The 21,583-nt window shown below is 34.7% G+C and overlaps 1 protein-coding gene across 1 annotated transcript in view; it reads right to left on the bottom strand.

Moving 5' to 3' along the window:
• The window catches only part of LOC120625037 (agrin), a 74,237-nt gene that overhangs the window by 30,801 nt on the left and 21,853 nt on the right, over positions 1-21,583 (bottom strand). The window contains exon 2 of the mRNA XM_039891950.1: positions 1,122-1,267. Within this exon, the coding sequence (XP_039747884.1) occupies positions 1,122-1,176 (55 nt within the window). The 5' untranslated portion in view covers positions 1,177-1,267. The remainder of the gene's footprint in view (positions 1-1,121; positions 1,268-21,583) is intronic.

Below are 21,583 nucleotides of genomic sequence, written 5' to 3'. Positions count from 1 at the left end.
ATCATCTGCCCCGTTACCGCATACCCTGTATGGACGCCACTGTTATATATATATATACATAACATAACACTGTTATATATATATATAATATTGATAGACCCACTAGGTGGATAGACTACACCAAACAAGTTCAAGGAATCGTTGGATACATGTGGCATGAGATAGTGGAGTTCGGAAGTCCCAACCAAAGAGTCTGTCGGGCAATGGGCATCAATCGATTGTAATGGTGATGATGAGGACCTGCTTTAGTAAAATTAAACAAAAATTAGACTTCTAAATATATATCTGAACCCAAAAACAACGTAAATAAAAATCGAGATACCAGTCCATCAGGATTTAAAAAAATACTTTTGTTACTACACGATCTTGAATCCAGGACTTCTTGAACACGCTAACCACTGGACAAACGAGGCAGTAAATTGATTAATAATGTGCAAAACGTCTTATCCAAACATTACGATGAAGAAACATTAATCTAAGTGTCACATTAACGGTTATGGAAGCGAGCATCGATCATGATCCATCGATCATGAGCTATAGATCAGTGGATCTGGAAGATAAATTAGGCGCCGGCGCATTGGCCACATTGAGCGATGTACTACGTGTTGGAACATAGGTTGACGGCCGACTGGCGCAGTTGGCAGCGACCCTGCTCTCTCAGTCCAAGGCCGTGGGTTCGATTCCCACAACTGGAAATTGTTTATGTGATGAACCCATAACACACGCTAGGCTTACTTTGGGGCTAGATGGCGATGTGTGTATTGTCGTAGTATATTTATTAATTTATATTTTATATTTATTTTGGCAACCTCCCTAGTGGAGTGGTGAGCGCTGTGGATTTACAGTGGAGGTCTTGGGTTCGATCCCGGAAGTGGCCATTTGGGAATTAAGAACTTGTAACTTGTGTGACTTTATGAGTTAGACGTAGGTATATTCTCATAACATTTTGGCATAATATAAAGATACTCATAATATACAGCTTATACATCGACATGCAAGTATTCCAAATCTAGGATTAGGTATAGAGTTTAGACAGTCAATATGAAATCTGAAATCTATGTATCTAATAAAAACAAAGGACTTAGTTATCGTGTCAAGCATTAATTTCGTATTAAACTTACCAAAGATTACTAATGTTACTGTTGCTAAAAAGTGTGTCTTGAACTCCATTTTCATACCGCTATTTTTACACTATCAGTCTTATTAAAACACTAAATATTTTTAATTAACACAAGCTGTTGAAGTCAGTCGTCCATGGTGTATTGATCTGTAAAAAAGAGAAATGAATGTTAATAATTACTGCATATCCAAATTGCGACGTTTCCTACGAGATATTGCTACAGTCGCAATAGGAATGATAAAAAAGGGCATAGAGATCTAGTTCAGCATCGGCGGAATAAGAATTATAGCTTGGTGGTAAAGAGGTAAGGCCGCGATTGCCAGTGAGTCGCAGGTTCAAATACAGCCGTTTTCGAAGTTTTTAGCTTTTTTTAAATTTAAAACACTAATAAAATTATTTAAAAAAAACACGTGACTTAAAATGAATACAGTTGTCAGTAAATATATAAGAACTGCCAGGTTGTTAGGATCACAAGATCATAGGTCAATTCCCTGGTCGGGCCAAATATTGTTACACAGGCTGATATTAAAGGCATATTATTAATTTCGGTATCGGCGGTTGGAGAGCGGTAACTTAGTTGAAAAGCGCTAAGGACCCGATTGCCAGATAGTCGCAGGTTTTAAACTTGTAAAATTGTAACAGAGTTTTCTCTTTTTAATTGTCAGTACCAGTCCGGAGTTAGTGCCAGCCAGTTACCAACCGCGGTTATCAACCCCGGATGTTCGAAGTATCATCAATTCCAAGAGCACATTAAGCCTCCGGTCCTAGCAGGTCTATACTCTAAACCCGCACTCCTTAGAGCGAGGTGGCCTGTGCCAAACATTAGGACGAGGATGTGGATAAAGATAATAGGCAAAAGATGAAAGAAAATTGTAAATGTGTGACATCTTATAAAGTAACGCAAATAAAGAAGATACCAACATCTTGCAATCCCTAGAACTTTCCCTAGAACTTTGACGGCCGACTGGCGCAGTGGGCAGCGAACCTGCTTTCTGAGCCGTGGCCGTGGGTTCGATTCCCACAACTGGAAAATGTTTGTGTGATGAACATGAATGTTTTTCAGTGTCTGGGTGTTTATCTGTATATTATAAGTAATTATGTGTATTATATTTATAGAAATATTCATCAGTCATCTTAGTACCCATAACACAAGCTACGCTTACTTTGGGGCTATGTGGCGATGTGTGTAATGTCGTAGTATATTTTTTATTTATTTATTCACTATAATTATCGACTAGCACTTGATAGTCTTACGATAATATCTATAAAGTTAACAATATACCTATTTTTACATATATTTGCCATTAGTTTATTAGAAAATCTTTCCAATAAACCTTTGTATAGCCTCATAAAAATCTTGATGAAATTTAATGAGCTTGAGATTTCGCTTGTTCTACAAAATACACAACGCTACTAAACCTACTGGCATACATGCTTATAAAAAACTAGCTTTTGGCCGGTACTTTGTCTGCGTTTATTTTTGTTTTTGAAGCATTCCGTAGTTTATTTAAGAAAATATGTTTGTAATTCAATTTTAGTGTAGTTCCGTTCCGTGCGTTGTTATACATCTAGCCCATACTGCTGTACGTGTGCGAAGCTTGGACTATCAAATAAGACCTCAAGATGACGATGATGATGATTACTTATGAAGCATTTAAAATGTGGGCGTTCAGAAGCATGATGGCCATTAGTTGGAATCGCAAAGTATACAATGAAGAACTGTTCTTTTTAGTTGTTCGGGGTCAGGATTACAAAGATTTATTAAACTGAGTTTTTCTAATAAATATTTTCTATTTTTATTTTGGTGTAATCCTTCGGAGTCGTTCTCTTGGAGTCTGTTTGGTACAAACAAACAAAAAAGAAATCTCTCCCCTTCCGAACTTGTAACAAGGATGTATATATATACGAGTATATATATCTCTGTAGAGTTTAAAGGGTATTTAAAACTCTTAAAGGGAATCCATATATTTGTAAATGGCAATAGCGTCCTACAAGCGTTTTTAAGTTCGTTTATTCATGACATGCAAGCCAGTGTCTATGTGAGCTCAACGTCCGGAAAAGAAATAAAAAGGTGTCGAAAGTTAATACAAATTTATAGTTACTCATTACATTTTTAATTAAGCTGACAATAATTATTAACAAATATAGTATGAAGCTTTTCTTAAATAGAATTTGTATGGGACCGCATAACTAGTTTATCGAAGAAGCAAGTATAATAAATTGTGCTGTAATTATAATACTAGTGAAAGGTACTAATAATACATTTTCACGTTCTAGCATTACCCGTATTGAATGTAAATTATCATTTGTTTAATCACTGGGGATTTATGCTTAAAATATTCACTTTCCCTCTTGACTTAAACAACAGTTCGCTACAGTTTTTCTTCCGTAACAGCTGCTACATATAAAGTGGCTGAAGAAAGTACTTCCCACATTCTAATTGTTACTGTCGTGACCTGATCTGCAGTAACGTCACTGAGATGGAACGCGGGTTTGCGAGAAGAATGAATACCAAATAAAATGTAAATGTATACGTCTGCGGCTTGCAATAGGTGTACTTACCCTACTTCGTATGTGTCACTCGGTCGAGAGTGTTAAAAGTACGCGATTTAAAATAAATATTAAAGTGCAACCCCACAAGCGACTTTATTGTTCTTGGCACAAAATCTCAGATCGTTCTTCATAAAAGCTTTTAAGTTTTTAATAGCCAAAATTACTTTATTGTACAGAATTTTCTTTTTCAACAAAAATATATGTACATATACGATGTATAAAATCGCCTGAGTAAGCAGTTAGTATAAAAATTACACCATGTTACTTGTTATGTTTTCATTGAATATATAAGGTGGGTAAATATTTAAAATTAAAAGTTAATATGTGACCGTATACTTAGTATTCAGCCTTGCAACAACAGTAAATCATCATAATGTATGTAAAGACCCTAGTAAAAGATCTAAAAAAAAAGTTTTATGTTCTTGTGCTTCTGTGAACTGGAATAACACGAACATTCGCAAAATTGTTCCGATGAAAGCGCGTAAACTTGAAATGGATGGTTGATTTGCTAGGGTTGCCATTCAGTTCTTTCGCATTCTTGCCATTTAGTGTTGAGAAACTTATTTGTAAACAAAGTAAATAATTTTAATCGTCGTTGGCCTTGCGGTGATGTTATTCCTGTAAGGATCACAAAGTATTTTGGACCCTTGAAACTACCGGCTTGCACACTAACTGTTTAAATGGTATTTTTTAACACCCATTAGTTTAGTTTATTAGGTTTGGCTAAAGTTGTAAATAAAATGGTTCTGAGGACATTAACTATATGCTAAAAATGATAATGGTGCTGAAGTGGTTCGAATGCTGTATTTTTAATGTATTGGTGACCACTTTTTGAGTTGTATTACCTAATGTTTGTCCGATTTTATAACTGTAGCAGCCCTAATCTGTGGTTATAAAAAAAAAAACCACATATTATTTATGTGTGTAATCTAACCTAACATCACGAATGCAAAACGTATGTTATTTATTTTAGTCGTGTAGTAATGTTCTTCTTTAAGTTTGATCCCAATGTAACTCGGATCGTTTTACTTTAGGTATTCTATCTCTTTTCTCTGAGAAACGGTTAGTACGGTGTTTTAAAAGTGGGAAAGAAGTGTTAAATAACCAAGTTTTTTATCTATTATTTTTTTGTTTATAAACCATTAGTTTTAGGAAGACAACAATACAATGTTCTAAACTTACAAAGTTTTTAGTAGGCATACAAATTTCGATAATCTGTTCACCATGTCTATCGAAAACTATCAAAAATCAACAAATGAATGGACTTTTTTGGAAAGGTTTTCTTGCGTTTCGCTTTGTAAGTACAAATATTAGGTTGAGATAAAGGCGGAAACGCCTCACAAGTGTGAAATATGAGCACATAATACTGACTGAAGAGGCAACGCCATAAAGTGCAGAATTATAAATATTTATACTTATGCTACTTTTTCTAAGCCGCTGAATCGCGCGGTAAAACCCAACATTTACTTTGTTTATTCTTTGATACGATTTTATCTTCGTATGTTGTTAAATTTATAAAAACAGACAAATGCAACATAGGGCAATGACAAAATTCCACCATGAAAAAGATGGAGCCACATGGAAAAGAACAGCGACAAATTAAAAAAAAGATACTAAATAACTTTTATTATTTAATTTCACAATTTCACAAAACCTGATCCTGGTTTATTTAAAAAGCATTAGCAACTTGGACATCCTGCAAAGGCAGGATGGCGTACATTTTTTGTAAATATTTTTGTAGTAGTTAACCTATACATTCTGTTAAGTTTAAATACAAATGTAATTTACCTATTGTATAACAAACGCAAGTCCGTGCTAAAACATAATTTATTCCTGTAATAGTTCGATGAAAATAAACTAAATAGTAACGATAGTGTTTTAAGTAGGTGTTATAATAATATTCTACTTAACTAATCTGTCAACTCGTTCTGCTTCTACATTACACAAATTAATTCTGTTATAATTCACCACAGTGACATTAATTTGACATTGCATTTGTCTGAGGCGTTATAAGTAAGTGCACTATTAAAATACCTATTATATAATCTATAAGTAGGTATAATACATTTATTGAATTTTTTTTTTTTTTAATGGCTTGCGTTTGTACCAATTGGGTACGATTTACTTCGCCAATATCACGTGGTATGGAGGAGACACGCTTTTGAGAATGATCGGTGAAATATGAGGAGGACCAAATTTTAATCTTGACGCATTTAAATAAGTAGCAGATTTTTTGCTTCTCCTTTATGAGTTAATTTCCAACCCAAAACAGCACAGAAAAACAGATAATTAGAATGTTAGTCGGTTGGAGATAGGAAGGTTCTTACATATATATTTACAACTTAATATTATTACACTTAACATATTTACATAGCAATCTACAGAATGGGCTAAACACAGTCATTAACAGACACTCAACATTTAGAGGACGAGGAACTTGGGCTGGGAGAACATCATAGAGGGGATGAAGGAGTTTAGGGCAAGAGAAGAGGATATGGGAGACAGTGCCTTCTTCCAAGCTACATTCACATATGGAGTGATCCCTTATTCTAATCTTATTCAGGTGAACAGGTGAGCAGGCATGGCCAAGGCGTAAACGGTTTATTGAAATTGCCGAAATGGTTGATATTGACAACAACTTCCCGGGAAAAAGTTGGGAATGATGATGGAACCTCTTTTTCCTTTGTTTTGTAATAACGATTCTAGACTTCTACTCGTTTGCGTCACAAGGGAGCGATAGGTTATTAAATAGTGATCTGATTATTACATCTTCTAGGCAAGTGAACCCCATCTCAGATAATTTTGTTGGTATCACTTTTCACAAGAATGCGGTCTAGCTATAAATTTAATGAAAACGTAAAACGTATCTTTATTTCTCTACCTTATAAGTAACGACCATTCAACTACTCAAATTACCGATTTAACACAATGTTCCGTATACTTTGACTATTTTAAATCTGCCTCGAGGTTTTTATAAACAAGTACATCTAAAAAATATTAAGAACCATGTCCAAAAATTTCAAGGGAACTTTCCCCGCACCTGACCCACCAGATAGGAATAAAACGAAAGCAAATTAAAATCATTTCTATACGTAATATCACATTACGAGTGCATACGAATATATAGATAGGTACACATTTCTAGACGCACAAAACCCGTATGTCCATTTTTTTCCGTCACTCAATATGACTAAAAGCCGAGGCAGACAAAATCCCTAGTCCTGAAAGACGTAAGGGCACTCGATTCACGGCTGAATATTCATGAAAAGCTGTTCAAAAAGCCTCTACCTTTTGAATAGTAATAACCTTATAGTAAGTCTACGTTGGTAACATTGAGTAGGTTCCTGCTTCTATATTTGTATGAAATAAAATTATTTCATGAATTTAGGTTTTAGATCGAAAGGTATTTTTAATTATTACCGTAGTGACATATTAAATCAATGGTATTTATATTATTTGCATTATTCTCTCTCTTCAATTCAAGTCATAATCGTACAAATGAAATAATCCACTGATACATCACCGTTGAGGTCGTTGCGCGGACATTATTTAAATTATATAAGTACATATTTTTTCTCGTTTAAGTTATCTCTGAAAATCAATATCTTTAGTTGGAAACTTAGAAACGAATAGGACAAAACTTAATAAAACTAACTAATATTCATTATACCTTTTAATTAATAAAAGGTATATGGGCTACATTTCCTCAGATATATGTTTACTCAGCTGTGTTGTTGCAACTTTTGTTAATGTGACCGAGATAGTTGTTGTCTTACACTTGTATATCATTATTGCTTAATCAATCATACTATTGACCTAAATTATTGTAGTATAATAGTTGTAAAAACACGTTTAATTTAGATTACATAGGTCCAGGCATACGCCTTTTTACGCCTGTTATTCACAATAGTATCAAGGTAGTCCTAACATTACACTGGAAACGCAGTTATATTGGACTCGAAGTGTTCAGGAATACTTGAGTATAATTAAGTCTCAGATTGTTATGTGCCTAGCTACTATTTCAGTAAATGTTCCAACAGTAAAATTTTAATTCAAATATTAAGACACTTAAATGATTTGTTCATCAGATTCGTTTAAGGGCAAAGATCAACAATGTCATCAATGCTTTGGGGATTATTATTTAAAATATCTTTACCGTTTCTCTTTTATCGTCTCGTCAAAGAGTTATTGCGTATTCAAAAATGTTCTGAAAATACCCGCCATTAGAGAATCATAAACATATAAGCGTAAAGTGCGTCGTAAAACGTTCTACATGTATGTAATTATGTAAGGACGTCTACACAAAACTTTGTCAACAAAGACAAAAGCTTACAAAAGTTATCAAAGATTCGAGATAAACCTTTTTAAAATAATACTCGCGTCTAAAATACACCTTGAAACTCCGTAAATGCACAAGTAGTTTTGACTAGCTGTTGCCTGCGCTTATAACAGTTTTTTTACGAATCCCGCGGGAACCGTTTGTTTTCCTGGGACAAAAAGTAGCCTATATTACTCTCCGTACTTTCAACTAACTCTATGTCAAAAATCGAGTTTATTGGTTATTTATTTAGAGCGTAACGGAATGACAAACAAACAATTAAATACACTTTCGAATTTATGATAATAGACTAAATAAATAATTTGCATTAGACATATTCCACTGAAGATTTCGTAATTCAACACTGGAATAGCAATCTTTTCATATCATACTCAAAACAGAGCATTATAATTTAAATATAATATCACTGCTTTAAAAGAAAGTGCTCTTAATAACAATCACAGGAAACGGTTTTGTGTTTCAAATATAGCTATAAAAAGTTTCCGTGTTTGTTTGTAAAGAGCCTTAAGTGCAATATAATGACGTTTCAAAATGTATGTCGGTGGACCAGGGTAACAGAGGTCGCGAGGCCGTGCGAAGATTGTGATTATTCCACGAATGTCTTACCACTTAAACCTATGGGTTTACTTTGTTAGTTTTGGCACACATCCCTAGATTCAGGACAGTTACTCCGTGCACCACAGAAAAGCCAAGTGCTTTTCTCAACTACTATTATTTCCACACACTACAAAATAGATAAAAGCCAATAACAGCCTCGTGTTCTAGTGGTTATTATGTTAGACTAAGGAGAACGAGATCCTGGATTCGAGTCCGGGAAGTAAAATTTTTGTAGCAGCCCCCGAGTCAGGGAATTGGCGCTGCCCTTGGGCCTCGGAGAGCAATTAAAACCGCAACTGTAAGCATGCCAACCTATATTGGAGCAGGAGTGGGTTTAAACTCTACAGGTAAGGCTTAATCGCAGCGTCCAGCTTGCGTCCAGCCTGTCCTTAGCGGTGTTCAAAATTTCCTCCAGCGTCACAAGAGACTTGTGATTGGCTGCTTGCAGGACGTAAACAAGGACGCGGGTTGGACGCTTCGGTGTCGCCCTCACTTTACTGTCTTCCAAGCCAACGAACGACAAATCATCAAAAGCGCACTTTTGAAACAAAAGACTTCTAATTTGCTTGAAGGACGCAGATAAGGACTCAGGTTGGACGCACGGTGTTGCCCTTGCCTTAACGGCATCCAAGACTGCGCCATGCAAACGACTAATAATTAAAAGCGCACTTTCGAACAAAAGGCTTCTAATTTGCTTGATGGACGCAAACAAGGACGCAGTCTCAGACGCACGGTGTCACACTTGGTTTAACGGCGTCCTAGACTGCGCCGTGCAAATGACCAATAATTAAAAGCGTACTTTCGAGCGAGGGACTTGTGAATACTCGCACGCCGTATGCCAACTTGAACTCCGATAGAAATTTAGGTCTAGGTAAATCACTTCATCTTATGAGGTCTGTGCCCAGTAGTGGGCTGGGTGGGTATATTTATTTATTTAGAATGGACAACCAACAGTAGATAAATTATTACTCTTTTTCTTTTGGAATGAGTGACATAGTAAATGCTCAACTATTTACAAGTTATTACAAAAGAGGTTATGACATATAGGCTGAGAATGATAATGACGATATTGATTTGGTTGTAAGTCCTATCTGCACAGTTTACAATATTACCACAACTTATTAACGATGATTGTAATCAAATACCTAATACAAGACTTGGTTTCGCGGTGGACCACGGAGTAATGAACATGAAGCCGTTATCAAAGTATTATTGGAATTGTAACTACTCAATTATTTTATTGCAATCCATACCGTAATTATTATAGTTATACACGAAAACGCCGGTTTTTTTTCGGTTACTCAAAATAACCCGTTTGTAAACGTTTGCCGGGTTAAAAAGTATTAAAGGTACCTATCATATTTCCATCACAGTGCAAGCTGGGTCTAGGCAACATCTTGCTAACTGTAAAGCATTGGTATCAATTTAGCAGTTGACGCAAGAAATCGATATTGTTTTCCCTCTAATGTTCTGAACGTTCACCATGCAATGGGAAAATAGGAAAAAGTTTGTGAGCATTCCGCGATGTAAAGTTATACGTTTGGGGCGGCGCTTTCACTGTTTTTGGACACATCCACTGCATACAATAATGACTGAATGAGGATTCTGTATGTCTTAATTCATCCAGGATATACGAATATAAACGATCAGCACAAGTGGTGATCCGAACATAGCTAGAATAAATATAGGAAAGGGGACACACGCATTTGCTTTTTGACGTTATACTTCTTTTGGCGCGTTAGGGAAAAATGATGAGAGTCAATTTTTGCGATGCGCGCGTACACCGTCACAAAAAATTTATACCCTAAAGTTAGCTGTAAGGTTTGCCAGTGTACACTTTCAATTGTCAAAGTCTATTTCATTCCAGCGATTTAATTGATTTAATTGTACAAAAATTGGAATGTTGAGTAAATCTTTGTTGTCCGATAATGGTTCTTTTTGTATTGCAAATTTAATTACGTTTACTAAGGCCATTTTTTTTTGTGATATTTAAATAAACTTTATTTAACTAGATAATGAGTTATAATAAAACTTTCAAAGTATTAAATACCTTTTTTCTATTGTTAGTGACGTTTTCCTACAAACGTAGAATAAGGCGAAAGATAAAAATTTTTTGAAAAGAGATTTATCTTGAGCACGGATACGAACACTTTCGACAAAAAATGCGTTGTTGTCTATTTATATGAGATACACGGGTTTTAGATCTACTGGAGACCATTCATACCACAACGCGACGGATAAATAAATAGCTCAGTGTAGTTCTTTCTGCTTGCTTTTCAAATACCATTTTTTAAGGCAAAGCACTTATAATAATAATAGCTGAAAAAAATATAGCCCATGGGCTACTCTGAAAATGTAGCTTTCTTTAGGAAAAACAACGGGTAGTTTTTAGCTATAACAAAAAAAAAACAGAAAAAAATCTAATTCTTTTCTGTCAATATTAATTATTTGAGATAACTAAATCTGAACAGGCATAATAATTATTATTATGCCTGTTCAGATTTAGACCTTAATTTTATCTTTCGAATTTCACAAAGAAACGACACGAACTTTAACTTACGAATGTAATCAGAGTGATTTACTTAACCCAATAAAACGTTATTGGCACTAACAGTAACATCATTAAACCTATTTGTAATGTTTCTTTTTATAACGTAGGTACGCAGAATGTTTATTTTTAAAATTTAAATAAAAAATTGATGCTTAAAAAAAACCTTTAAATTGCATGAATAAACAAACAAAACAATCAATGTATGAAACAACACTGGTGCAAAAGTTTAAATAATAATTCACTCTTTTGTTTTTTGGGTTGTGAAAATCGAATGAATGCACCGAATATTCAGAATATAATTAATAATTCATCGGGCAGTATTCAAAATTTGTTCATTGTTCTTGTTTCAGCCCAGTGACCTCGATGATGCTGAATCGAACTTTCGCATTTCGTATGCATTTGAGGTTTATCGACTGTTTCCGCTAAATGGGAAATTTGTATAAAGCTTTATTTAAATTGTTTGCCTTTCTCTTCTGGCTTTGCAATTTAGTATTAAGAGAGAAAGGGACACAAGAAATGGATATTATTTATTTCGACACTATAGGCAGATTTATTTTCTACGAAAGCCTGTTAAATGTTAGGATAAACCATACAATTAAACGTCAAGAAATTGTGGTCTCAACAGGGACCCCAGTCGAATTGTAGTTATTATTGTGTTGTATATTTTTACTCGTGCATAAGAAATATCTGTAATAAAACTTAATCCAGATAAATTATTATTATTTCAAGTATATTCCAGTTTATCAAACAATGTGTGTACGTGTATTTACGGTTTTTTTCGTGCGCAATGGGTTCCGATATACAGCCAGCATCGTTTGCTGCATACAGCCTCTATTAATCCTAAAGCCTACAGGGAGTATTTTCGTATTTAAAACATGTTAAAGCATGACTAGGTATGAATTGTTAATAATTTGATATAATTAAATGTTCATTTATCAAAATTGAGATGGTATAAATATTTGTTAATTTTAGGACATGCCTACTATTTTTAGTCGCATAAAACCTCTTAAAACTGACTGACGGAAATGACCTTAAAACTGACCCAGATCCACGCATTGGTACCAGGAGAACATAAAGGCCACGAGGTCGACGCGTACAACCATACAACCTTGAGCTTGACACGAGGGCGTGACCCGAAGCCGGCGATAATAATAAACCACATTTGTATTACTTTCTCTTTTAATCCATGGGCGCCTGGTATCTATACCATAAAAACGCAATATTTAAATCTGACTTCTGGCACAAATAAAATGCAACATAAAGAAATCGTTTATAGCACCCATCAAATCCAAACGAGCACTACATCATTTATTTAATCTAAATAAAAACTGACACAGTGTACAGACCGAGATAACATAATAATTCAAAACACCGTTCAAAAATATCTTTCTCTTGATGAGCCCATTTTACTAATTCATAAATCAGCAGATCATATTTTATAAGCAAAAAAAATAACATTATTTACTAATGTTAATCCGTCATGTCCATCTTGACACACATATCTTAATGCATCGACAAAAAACGCATTGGTTTTGACAGTTGGTAAAAAATTCGGTGAAACACGTGCTGATTTAAATTAACGCACAATGCACTTACCGAATTTTGAACCCTATTTGTTTTAGTTATAGTTCAATTTCGTTATTTATATTTTGACGTCCATCTTCATGGCTCACCAAACCGTTATGAGATGGATTGTTAGAGTTGATATTATTAGGTTAGTCTTTGGCTAATTGACCGACAGTCATAGTTTTTTTTATATGACCGCTTATTTACTGATGATATAATTCCGTATATCTCTTTAAAGTCATTAATTAGTCATTCGGCGTTGAAATTGTGTTTATTTTGATGTCTAGCTTAGTTACAGTTACTGATATTATATTTTATAAAGAAAAAGAAATAGAAACAACTTGAATATTCACGCTTTGTAGTGACGATAAGTTCAAGTTGGCTATTTAATTAACTAAGTTGAATGTTTGCCACTTTAAGAGTTCACACAATAATATATGTAAGTAACTACTTCTTTAAATATAATTACTATCTTTGCTTTGAAGCGGTGATGGCTTAGTGGTTACGCCTTCGGCTTCCATTTCTGAGAGACCGACTGCGATCCCTGGAACACGCCTGTAACTTTTAGGAGTTATGTGCGTTTTAATTTAATCACTTGTTCAAATTGAAAAGGAAAACATTGTGACGAAACTTGCATCCCTTAGAGTTGGCGTGTGAGGCGTGTGAGGTTTATGAATCCGAACTTGGCCAGCGTGAGGACTCCAACTTAAGCCAAATTCATTCTTGGACCAGACCCGTTCCTGTAGTTGGTTGGTTATGGGTTGATAATAATGATGATTTAAAGAATGCGTTAAAACACATTTATTATAGCGATGAATTTAATGACAAGGTTGCTTGGAAGCATCCGGCTCCGCTTTCATCTCTCACAAGATAGAAAAATATATTTTTAAAATGTAAAATGTAAATTGTTGATATTGGAAAAGAGCAACTGCTGAGTTTCTTGCCGGCTTCTTCTCGGTAGAACCGGTGGTAGTCACTACACACAGACAGACTTGACGTTTCAAAAGTGCTTATATTAGCCCTACTTGAAATAAATGAATTTTGAATAAACTTTTTGTTTTAATTCCATGCAATATCCGTTTCGTTATTATTTTTGGGGTAAGCCGAAGAGTTTTTTTATGCCGATAATTATAGTAGTTTATTATTAGTTACAAACTGTATTACGAGACTGTAAGATTTATAAAACCGTGTGGTTTATGAAATGGGCAACCGTTAGTCCTCAACGGTGTTCCGGCTCTAACTATTACTGTAACCGTTGTTGGACGCGCCAGTGGGTTCAAATCATTTAATTATATACAGACCACGCTTTAGGTTTAATTGATTAAGATTTCAGATTAAAGTCTAGTTAGTTAAACAAGGTATATCTAGAGTAAATAAAATAACCTCTTCTACTTTACTACATTAGGGACAATATATTATGATTAAGATAACAATATAGGGCTATAAAACAAATTCATATTATGACGGTTTACAAGTTAGGCCTCGACTGCATTCTCATCTGCTGATAAGTGATTATGCACTCTAAGATGGCAACGGGTTAAGCAGTTAGGGTTAAAGAAATTATAAAAAATATATGTCCCTATTCTATGCTGCTTCTACGCAGCATCGTACAGGAACATTTTCATTGGACCGTAACCGATAAAGTTTTTTTTTTATTACACTACAAGTTAACTCAAATACCGTGAAAATCGTAACAAATAATTATTAAGAGGAAAACAGACTAAACATAGCTATGTGTATATTTCTAAATACGAATTCGTGTTTTAATATAAACTATTGCAATATTACAGATACTAATATAATAAGGTTATTATAAGGTTAAGGTTCAGAGGTCTGAAGTGTGGCCGTGAAAATCGTATCTAATAATTATTAAAAGGAAAAGTGTATGTTTGTTTGATAGTCTATTTTCGGCAGTACGTACTGATGTTTACTAAATTTGAAGAATATAGGGTACTTTGTACCCGGGATAGTATCCGGGAACGATTTAGGCAGAATTTAAAAAATAAGTTTTCTTACGTACTCGTATCTTCACCATCTAACCGATCTTGAGGAATTGGCCAAATAAATAGCTTTAAACCTGAATACTGTTTAGCGCGGGAAAAGAAACAATTTTCATTGTTTAAAAAAAAAAAAAGAATGCGAACGAGGTAGTGATGAGGAGCAAGTGCTATATTATATTGTTAAAATTAAACTACGCATCATTCGGTCCTCGGTTCCGCTCCCAGGTCGAGCTAAAAGTCGTTAGGTGTATTAAATTTTTGCCATACCATAGATTTTAAGCCTTCAGTCCCGGTTATTATAATAAACCTTATCGTGAAAGCTCGCCAACTTAAACTGGAAGGAGGTCAGTGCCCAGCAATGGGACGTATCGAAAATAGTGAATAAACAAGTAAACCTAAAATTTTTAGCCAGTTACTAAACGAAATGTAGCTACTATAGAATTGTACTATCTGCAGACAGTTAGTTCCATATTTTATGAAGTACGCTTTTATTCCAGACTTGTCTATAAACAAACTTACAGTTAGACGGACCTCGGGGAAGTTACAATGGAAGTACAAAGGAATTTACGATAACTACCCGATTCAATTCCCCTATAAAGAGCTTCAACGCTGGGCAGTGCTGCTTAGATTTGCATTGTTAAAAATATGTCTATTCTACGGTATTCAATACATTTACATATTACAAGAGAACCTTCAGTGCAGTACGACAATGCCATAAGCAATTGCGAGTGAAGTATAAGGGGCAGTACAGACCCAGCGATGAACTGCGTTGTGTTCTTTTTTTTATTCCACTACAAGTTAGCCCTTGTCCCTAGTCGACTGGAATTAGACCTTTTGGTTAGTAATGATGAAGTCTCAGATGGTAGAGGGCTAACCTGAATATATCCCATTCATTACATTTTCATATTACAAGAGAACCTTTAGCGTACTAAGGCACTACCATAAGCAATTGCGATTGAAATATAATGGGCAGTATAGATCTTCGACGCTACAAGTTTGCCCTTGAATGCAATGTCACCCGGTGGTACGTGATGCAGCAATCTAGAATGCTAGCAGACGACTAGCAGGTTAACTTGTCAAGTCAAATAACAGTCAAATTGACAGATACAATCAAACTCAGACAATTGATATGTAATGCTTTATCTACACTTTTACTAATTGTCAGAACTGCTGAAACTACGGATGACCCGCCCGGGAGGCAATGCGATCTGAAATCAATAATGACTTACGCCATGTCGAAAGCCATGTCATCTCGGCTCGGCATTTTTAAAAAATCCATAGAAACCATTTATTTTCATTGGATAAAAAGTGATGTAATAACCATGTTACTTTGCGTCCTTTTATCCAAATCTGTGTCAAAAATGGTTGATTGGTTGCTTAGTTATGGCGTGAAAAGAGGACAAACCGAACAAACACACTTCCGTGTTAATAATATTAGAAAGGATTTCGCGATTGTTATTATTAAAGACTGAAATTTTCTACACAAATAAGACATTTATTGCGACTACAACGACGATAAGAGCGAAATTATTTACAAAACGGATACCAATCCGTATAATAAGGAACTGGACAATACCTCGTTTGTGTGACTTCGTTGTGTGGTCTCTCTCTTATCTTGTACTGCGGGTGGTCAGTAATGGGAATATGATGGGATCATGGCATGGCATCCTCGGCAATATTGCTATAATTGGTTTATACGATTGTAAAATATTTATTTTTCTTCCGGGTAACTTTGTCTGGCACAGAAATGAAATGAAATGAAATGAAATGAAATGAAATGAAATGAAATATTTATTTTGCTAAATATGGGTTAATTATTGGTGTTTAGGATATAAAGTTCCAACATATTCTGTTAATACATTAACATGCAAAATTTAGACATTAAGATTTGGTTTAGACATTAAGTCATCTTAATATTAATCTTGTTTGTTTTCAATTGAATAGATGAATAAGCAAAGATTTACCAACTGATGTCTGTGTTTTGTCTGTGTTTGTCTATAGATTACCGGCAATGAATTTTGATATATCTTTGAATTTGGAATGTTATGTATATGAATTGCATTTTTCTTTGTATGACTTTTAAAAAAAAGGATAGCAATATTCTTATTACGTCAGTGCATTATCCTGTAGCCGCGAAGCTTTCCAGAAGTAACGAAAGCGTTGTTACATCTCTATACATAGTGTTTTCGTAATATGCGCTGATGTTGAGTTTTGTCTTTGGGAATTATAAAAAAAAAAAATCTTTAGACTATACAATCAAGTTATTATATTATAAAAAACTATTACCTTTACTTTTTTATCATTATGGATAAGGAACGCTCTCCGATGACGGCCTCCTCCAAGGCTTTCCATCGTTCTCTATCCTGATTGATTCCCACTTTAGTTTTGTGCGTGGCTTAGTGCATCAATTGCAACTATTTGCACTAACACATGCCTATATCATAATGCGTAAAATAATATTGGTATATCTAGGTTGTTTGGTTCGAGTCTTGTCTCTGACTTTATGCATGCTAAATGTTCTTTTTCCTAACGTATATACTGCTGATATGTGACTGGAAAACACAAAAGAAAGTTCCTTCAAACTTTGAGCCCGTAAAGTCTAGTCCCTGATCTCCAAGTAGAACACAAAGATATGGCTTGATTATCTCTCCTTTTAGCCCTATAAACTAAATCGTTTTAACAGTACGGTAAAAGTTAAATTACTTAACTTCTTGGGATTCCTAAAAGCTTCCTCGAACCTCCGTATCGTAACTGTTCCCGATTACGCGGTAATTACGCGTAATGACCGACGGTGAAACTCGATTTGTAAAGTAATTTGTCAAGACAACGGTTTTATTTACAGTGTTCCTCGTTTCCGGATTAGCTTGCAGATATACGTACTTATATAATTATTGTGCCGCCTAAGTCAAAAAAGTTAAAAAGACTTTCAAAGGCCTTGTAATTTAAAAAAAAGATCCCAAGTAACGCCCAGAAATGGCAATGAAACGCACCAAGTAAGGAAAAAGTTAAAAAGAGACAACTCTTTTGAGAGGGCAGAACTTTCTTAAATAGCTACATAATAAGTAGCTACTAATAAACTAGGAACGTAAGGTAAGTTTTCTTTTAAGAAGCGCCTTAAAGCGCGACTATAGGAATGCAATCATACAGTACATATTAATTAATACATTAAATAGCTGTATATTGTTAAAGTAAGTATAGGTGTATCATGTTCCATAACGTCTTGCTCACTACTTTCACCAAGGATTGTCTGGTCTTCCAAAAAATAATTATTATTTACTGGCTAAGCAATAAGACGGACACTCTAAGAACATCATCTTCAAATCATCAAATGTAACTTACATTTAAACGTCATAGAGATTTCGTTTGCAATAATGAGTTTCTAACAATAATATCGTGTTACGTTAACCGGATGGATCATCATCGAAACCACATTAAACGGTTCTATACCGTTCGGCACATAAACAGGCATACCGTTCCCCAGGTCTCTATGTCAATAGTAAACCTAATAGACTGTAAAAAAAACTCTGACCTATAATATTATTAAATTTCTTTCAATATACGTCAAGTTTTTGCCGTCACTATTAAGTATACAAGAGGTTTTTTTTGCCAGCTTCTATTGAGAGCATCGCAGACTGACGACTAGACATGTAATTATTATTGGTTGCTTTTTTTTCCGCTTCGTTAATTCAATTTGTATTGAATGCATTTAAATAGGTCTATATATTAAGTTAATTTTCTGAGAATTTATTCGAACTTGGTAGCCATTTCCTGGTAAGTATTTGCGTTTAAATTACACAAATTGTTGTGTTTTTTTTTAATACAAAATAATATTGATAAAAATTATGTATTTCATAATAAAGTACGCAATTTTACAAAGAAGCCTGTACGTAATTGAGAAATTGCGTACTTCGTCATCTCAAATAAACCAGGAAAATTTCACGCAGGTATACAGACTGGTCACGTGGGGCTTAATAAAATCCCGAGATAAAAAGATTTTTCTATTGATATTCTTTTTATTTATGGTTTTTATTTTACCTAAAATCATAAATTATTGTGTTTTGAAATGTCAATCAAAAAACTGTAGAACTAGCGTTAGTTCTACAGTTTTTTGATTGACATATCTTCACAAACTTTCACAATTTAGTATATTAGTGTGATAGTGTGAAATGTAATCGTAAGTCTACATCAATAGTTACAATTATTATTGTATGAACGGACTCCAAAGCGAAATACTATAATTACGGTATTTATAAAAAGCAATCATATAGAATTATCTATAAGAAGCACTTTCAATGGATGGAATGACAGGCTTTAATTTGTTATTGAGATTCCACTTATTTACATTCAGACGAACGTTGAAATTGTAAAATGAAGCTGCGAACAGTTTTACATTTGCATTGACATGTTTTGACAGCAAATATTAAAATGTTCGCGTTTTCATAAGTACGTTGGCGTACCGTTGGTATCCCAGACTTCTTCAAAACTTTTTTGTACATTAATCTGGTTTGCGCTTAGCACGACCTCGATGTCAAGCGATGGTATAAAGCTGTGTCACCACGTAGCTCTTTTTCAATCTAGATAATTAAGAGTTCCGTATGAGAATGAAACGGTGTTACTTATTTTATAAGCAACACAGATTCTTCAAAATACGATTCTATGCCTTTTTAGCTCCGATACGGGAGCATTCTCAGAATGTTATGTTGACCATACACGTTTGTTAAACTTAGGATAGATGCTTTATAGTAAACTTGACCTAGAAACGGTATTTTTTTGTCCTTAGAGCAGGGACCTAGTTAATCTGTCCAACGTCTACTATTTATTTGTAAATAATAATAATAAAAAAGAGGTATCAATTTAATCGATTGCGTTTGTTTTATGCAGCAGAAAAATAATCGAATATTAAATAACTAAGTACTTATTTGATGGCTGAATTTTTAAAGCAGATATCAATAGTTTAATTTTTATCCCAGGCGTATGAAGTGTACTTTAAATAAATTGTAGTTATATGTGGTTTAATAGCAGCACTACTTATTAGTCGATAAAATTGGATAAGCAACGTTGACGTTATGTCAATGTAAATCGCACTTTAAAAGTTCTAAAGACAATTCGGAGTGCGTCAATGTCAGCTCCTATCACTAGCAAAGAATAATAATCGGTAAAAGGAGAATCGAAATTACATTGTGAGTTAATTCTAATGCTGAAAGTTAACCAAGCAAGTATTTAACATTTTTTATTCAGCCCTAGCAGCTAAATCCTCATAAATATGGCAGCACTTTATATATGCAGTATCGTAAGTTGCTGCTGTCCGCAGAGGAGTTCTGTCCTCTACCTCCAATCATTTTCATCAGATTTATACGGAATTATACTAGTAAACTTCAATTTGTTTGAATTTATTTTAAAGTTACTGTACATCGGAAAGGGCGGGGCGTGTCGATGTTTGACGTTACACTGTATAATATGCATAAATGAAAGTGCTGTCCACATAAATAGGTACTCAGATTCCGACAAACTCCCAAAGGTAACTCTCACTTTTAAGTACGTGACGCGAGGTAAACAATATCTAACGATACACAACCGGGCATGTAAGGGCACTCCCATCTTGTATCGCTAAATACCAAATATGTGCTATTAAATAATAACACATTTCTCTTTGTAAAAATCTCTTTTGTTATTGACACAATAGTTATACTATGTCCACTACATACTAACATCGTTGTAAACACACATTCCACTACAATTTAGCCCTTGACTGCGATCTTGCCTAGTGTTAAGTGATGATGCAGTCTAGTATTGAAGCGGGCTAACCTGTTTTTGATATCGCAGTTACATTAAATTAATACCTCTACTTAATTGGATCCTACGCGACATCGTACTGGGATGTTTAATCGCTTAGCGGCACGTCTTTGGCGGTAGGTTAGTAACTAGCCACGGCCGAAGCTTCCCACCAAACCAGATCAAGGAAACTTCAGAAACTATAAATTCGCAAAGTAGCCCTGCCAGGAATCAAACAGGACCTCCAAAATATCACAGCGCTCAACGCCAGGGAGGTCATCAAAGATAATAAAGAGATTACTAATTTAATTTTCTCCAATAATTGCGTTTTTAATTGGTTTACTACTAGAACCAACTATTCTTAATATTCCTACCATCAGCTCGATTCTGACCCAGCCAATATGCCCCAAAATACTTTTTTTTTTATAAATTACTAGCGTACCCAGCCCGCTTCGCCGGGCTAGATTTTGCTTTATTTTATTTAAACAATAAACTTTGAAATAAAAGCTGTATTATACAGTTTGACAGTTCAGAAATAGGAGTGCTCCGATCGTCACCAAACTTTACAGGATTACTCGCCAGGTCAATCCGGAGATTCCCTGAAAGTTTCATTGAAATCGGTCTAGCCGTTTCGGAGCCTATACGGAACATACCCACACACTTTCTCTTTCGATATAGTCCAATATAGATAGATAGATAGAGATAGATAGATGTTACATTAAATTGTAATAAATACTTCAGAAGGCTAATGAGGGATGATAAATAATTTGCCGTGCTTATAGTGTTTACTCATTTCTATGCGGTGTAGTGAAGGAATATAACGGAGACTTGTTAGCAACGTCCTCTGTGGTATTACTGCTATCTACTGTGTTCATCAACCAGTCTGTCCAGCGTGGCAAGTGCTTTCAGTCTAGCAGTGGACTGTTATAGGCTGTTGATAATAATATTGATAGAAGGCAGCAGGTAGGTGTTCTTGAACGTGATCATCAATATCAGGGGTCTAAAGATCTCTATAAAGTTTTATTACGATAATAATATAAGAAAGTGCAATCGCGACACAATTATCGTTTGACAGGCGTAAAGCG

The sequence above is a fragment of the Pararge aegeria genome, chromosome 1, assembly GCF_905163445.1.
Source record: "Pararge aegeria chromosome 1, ilParAegt1.1, whole genome shotgun sequence".
In the NCBI taxonomy this organism is placed as follows: Eukaryota; Metazoa; Arthropoda; class Insecta; order Lepidoptera; family Nymphalidae; genus Pararge; species Pararge aegeria.
This window is presented reverse-complemented; position numbering and strand designations above follow the sequence as displayed.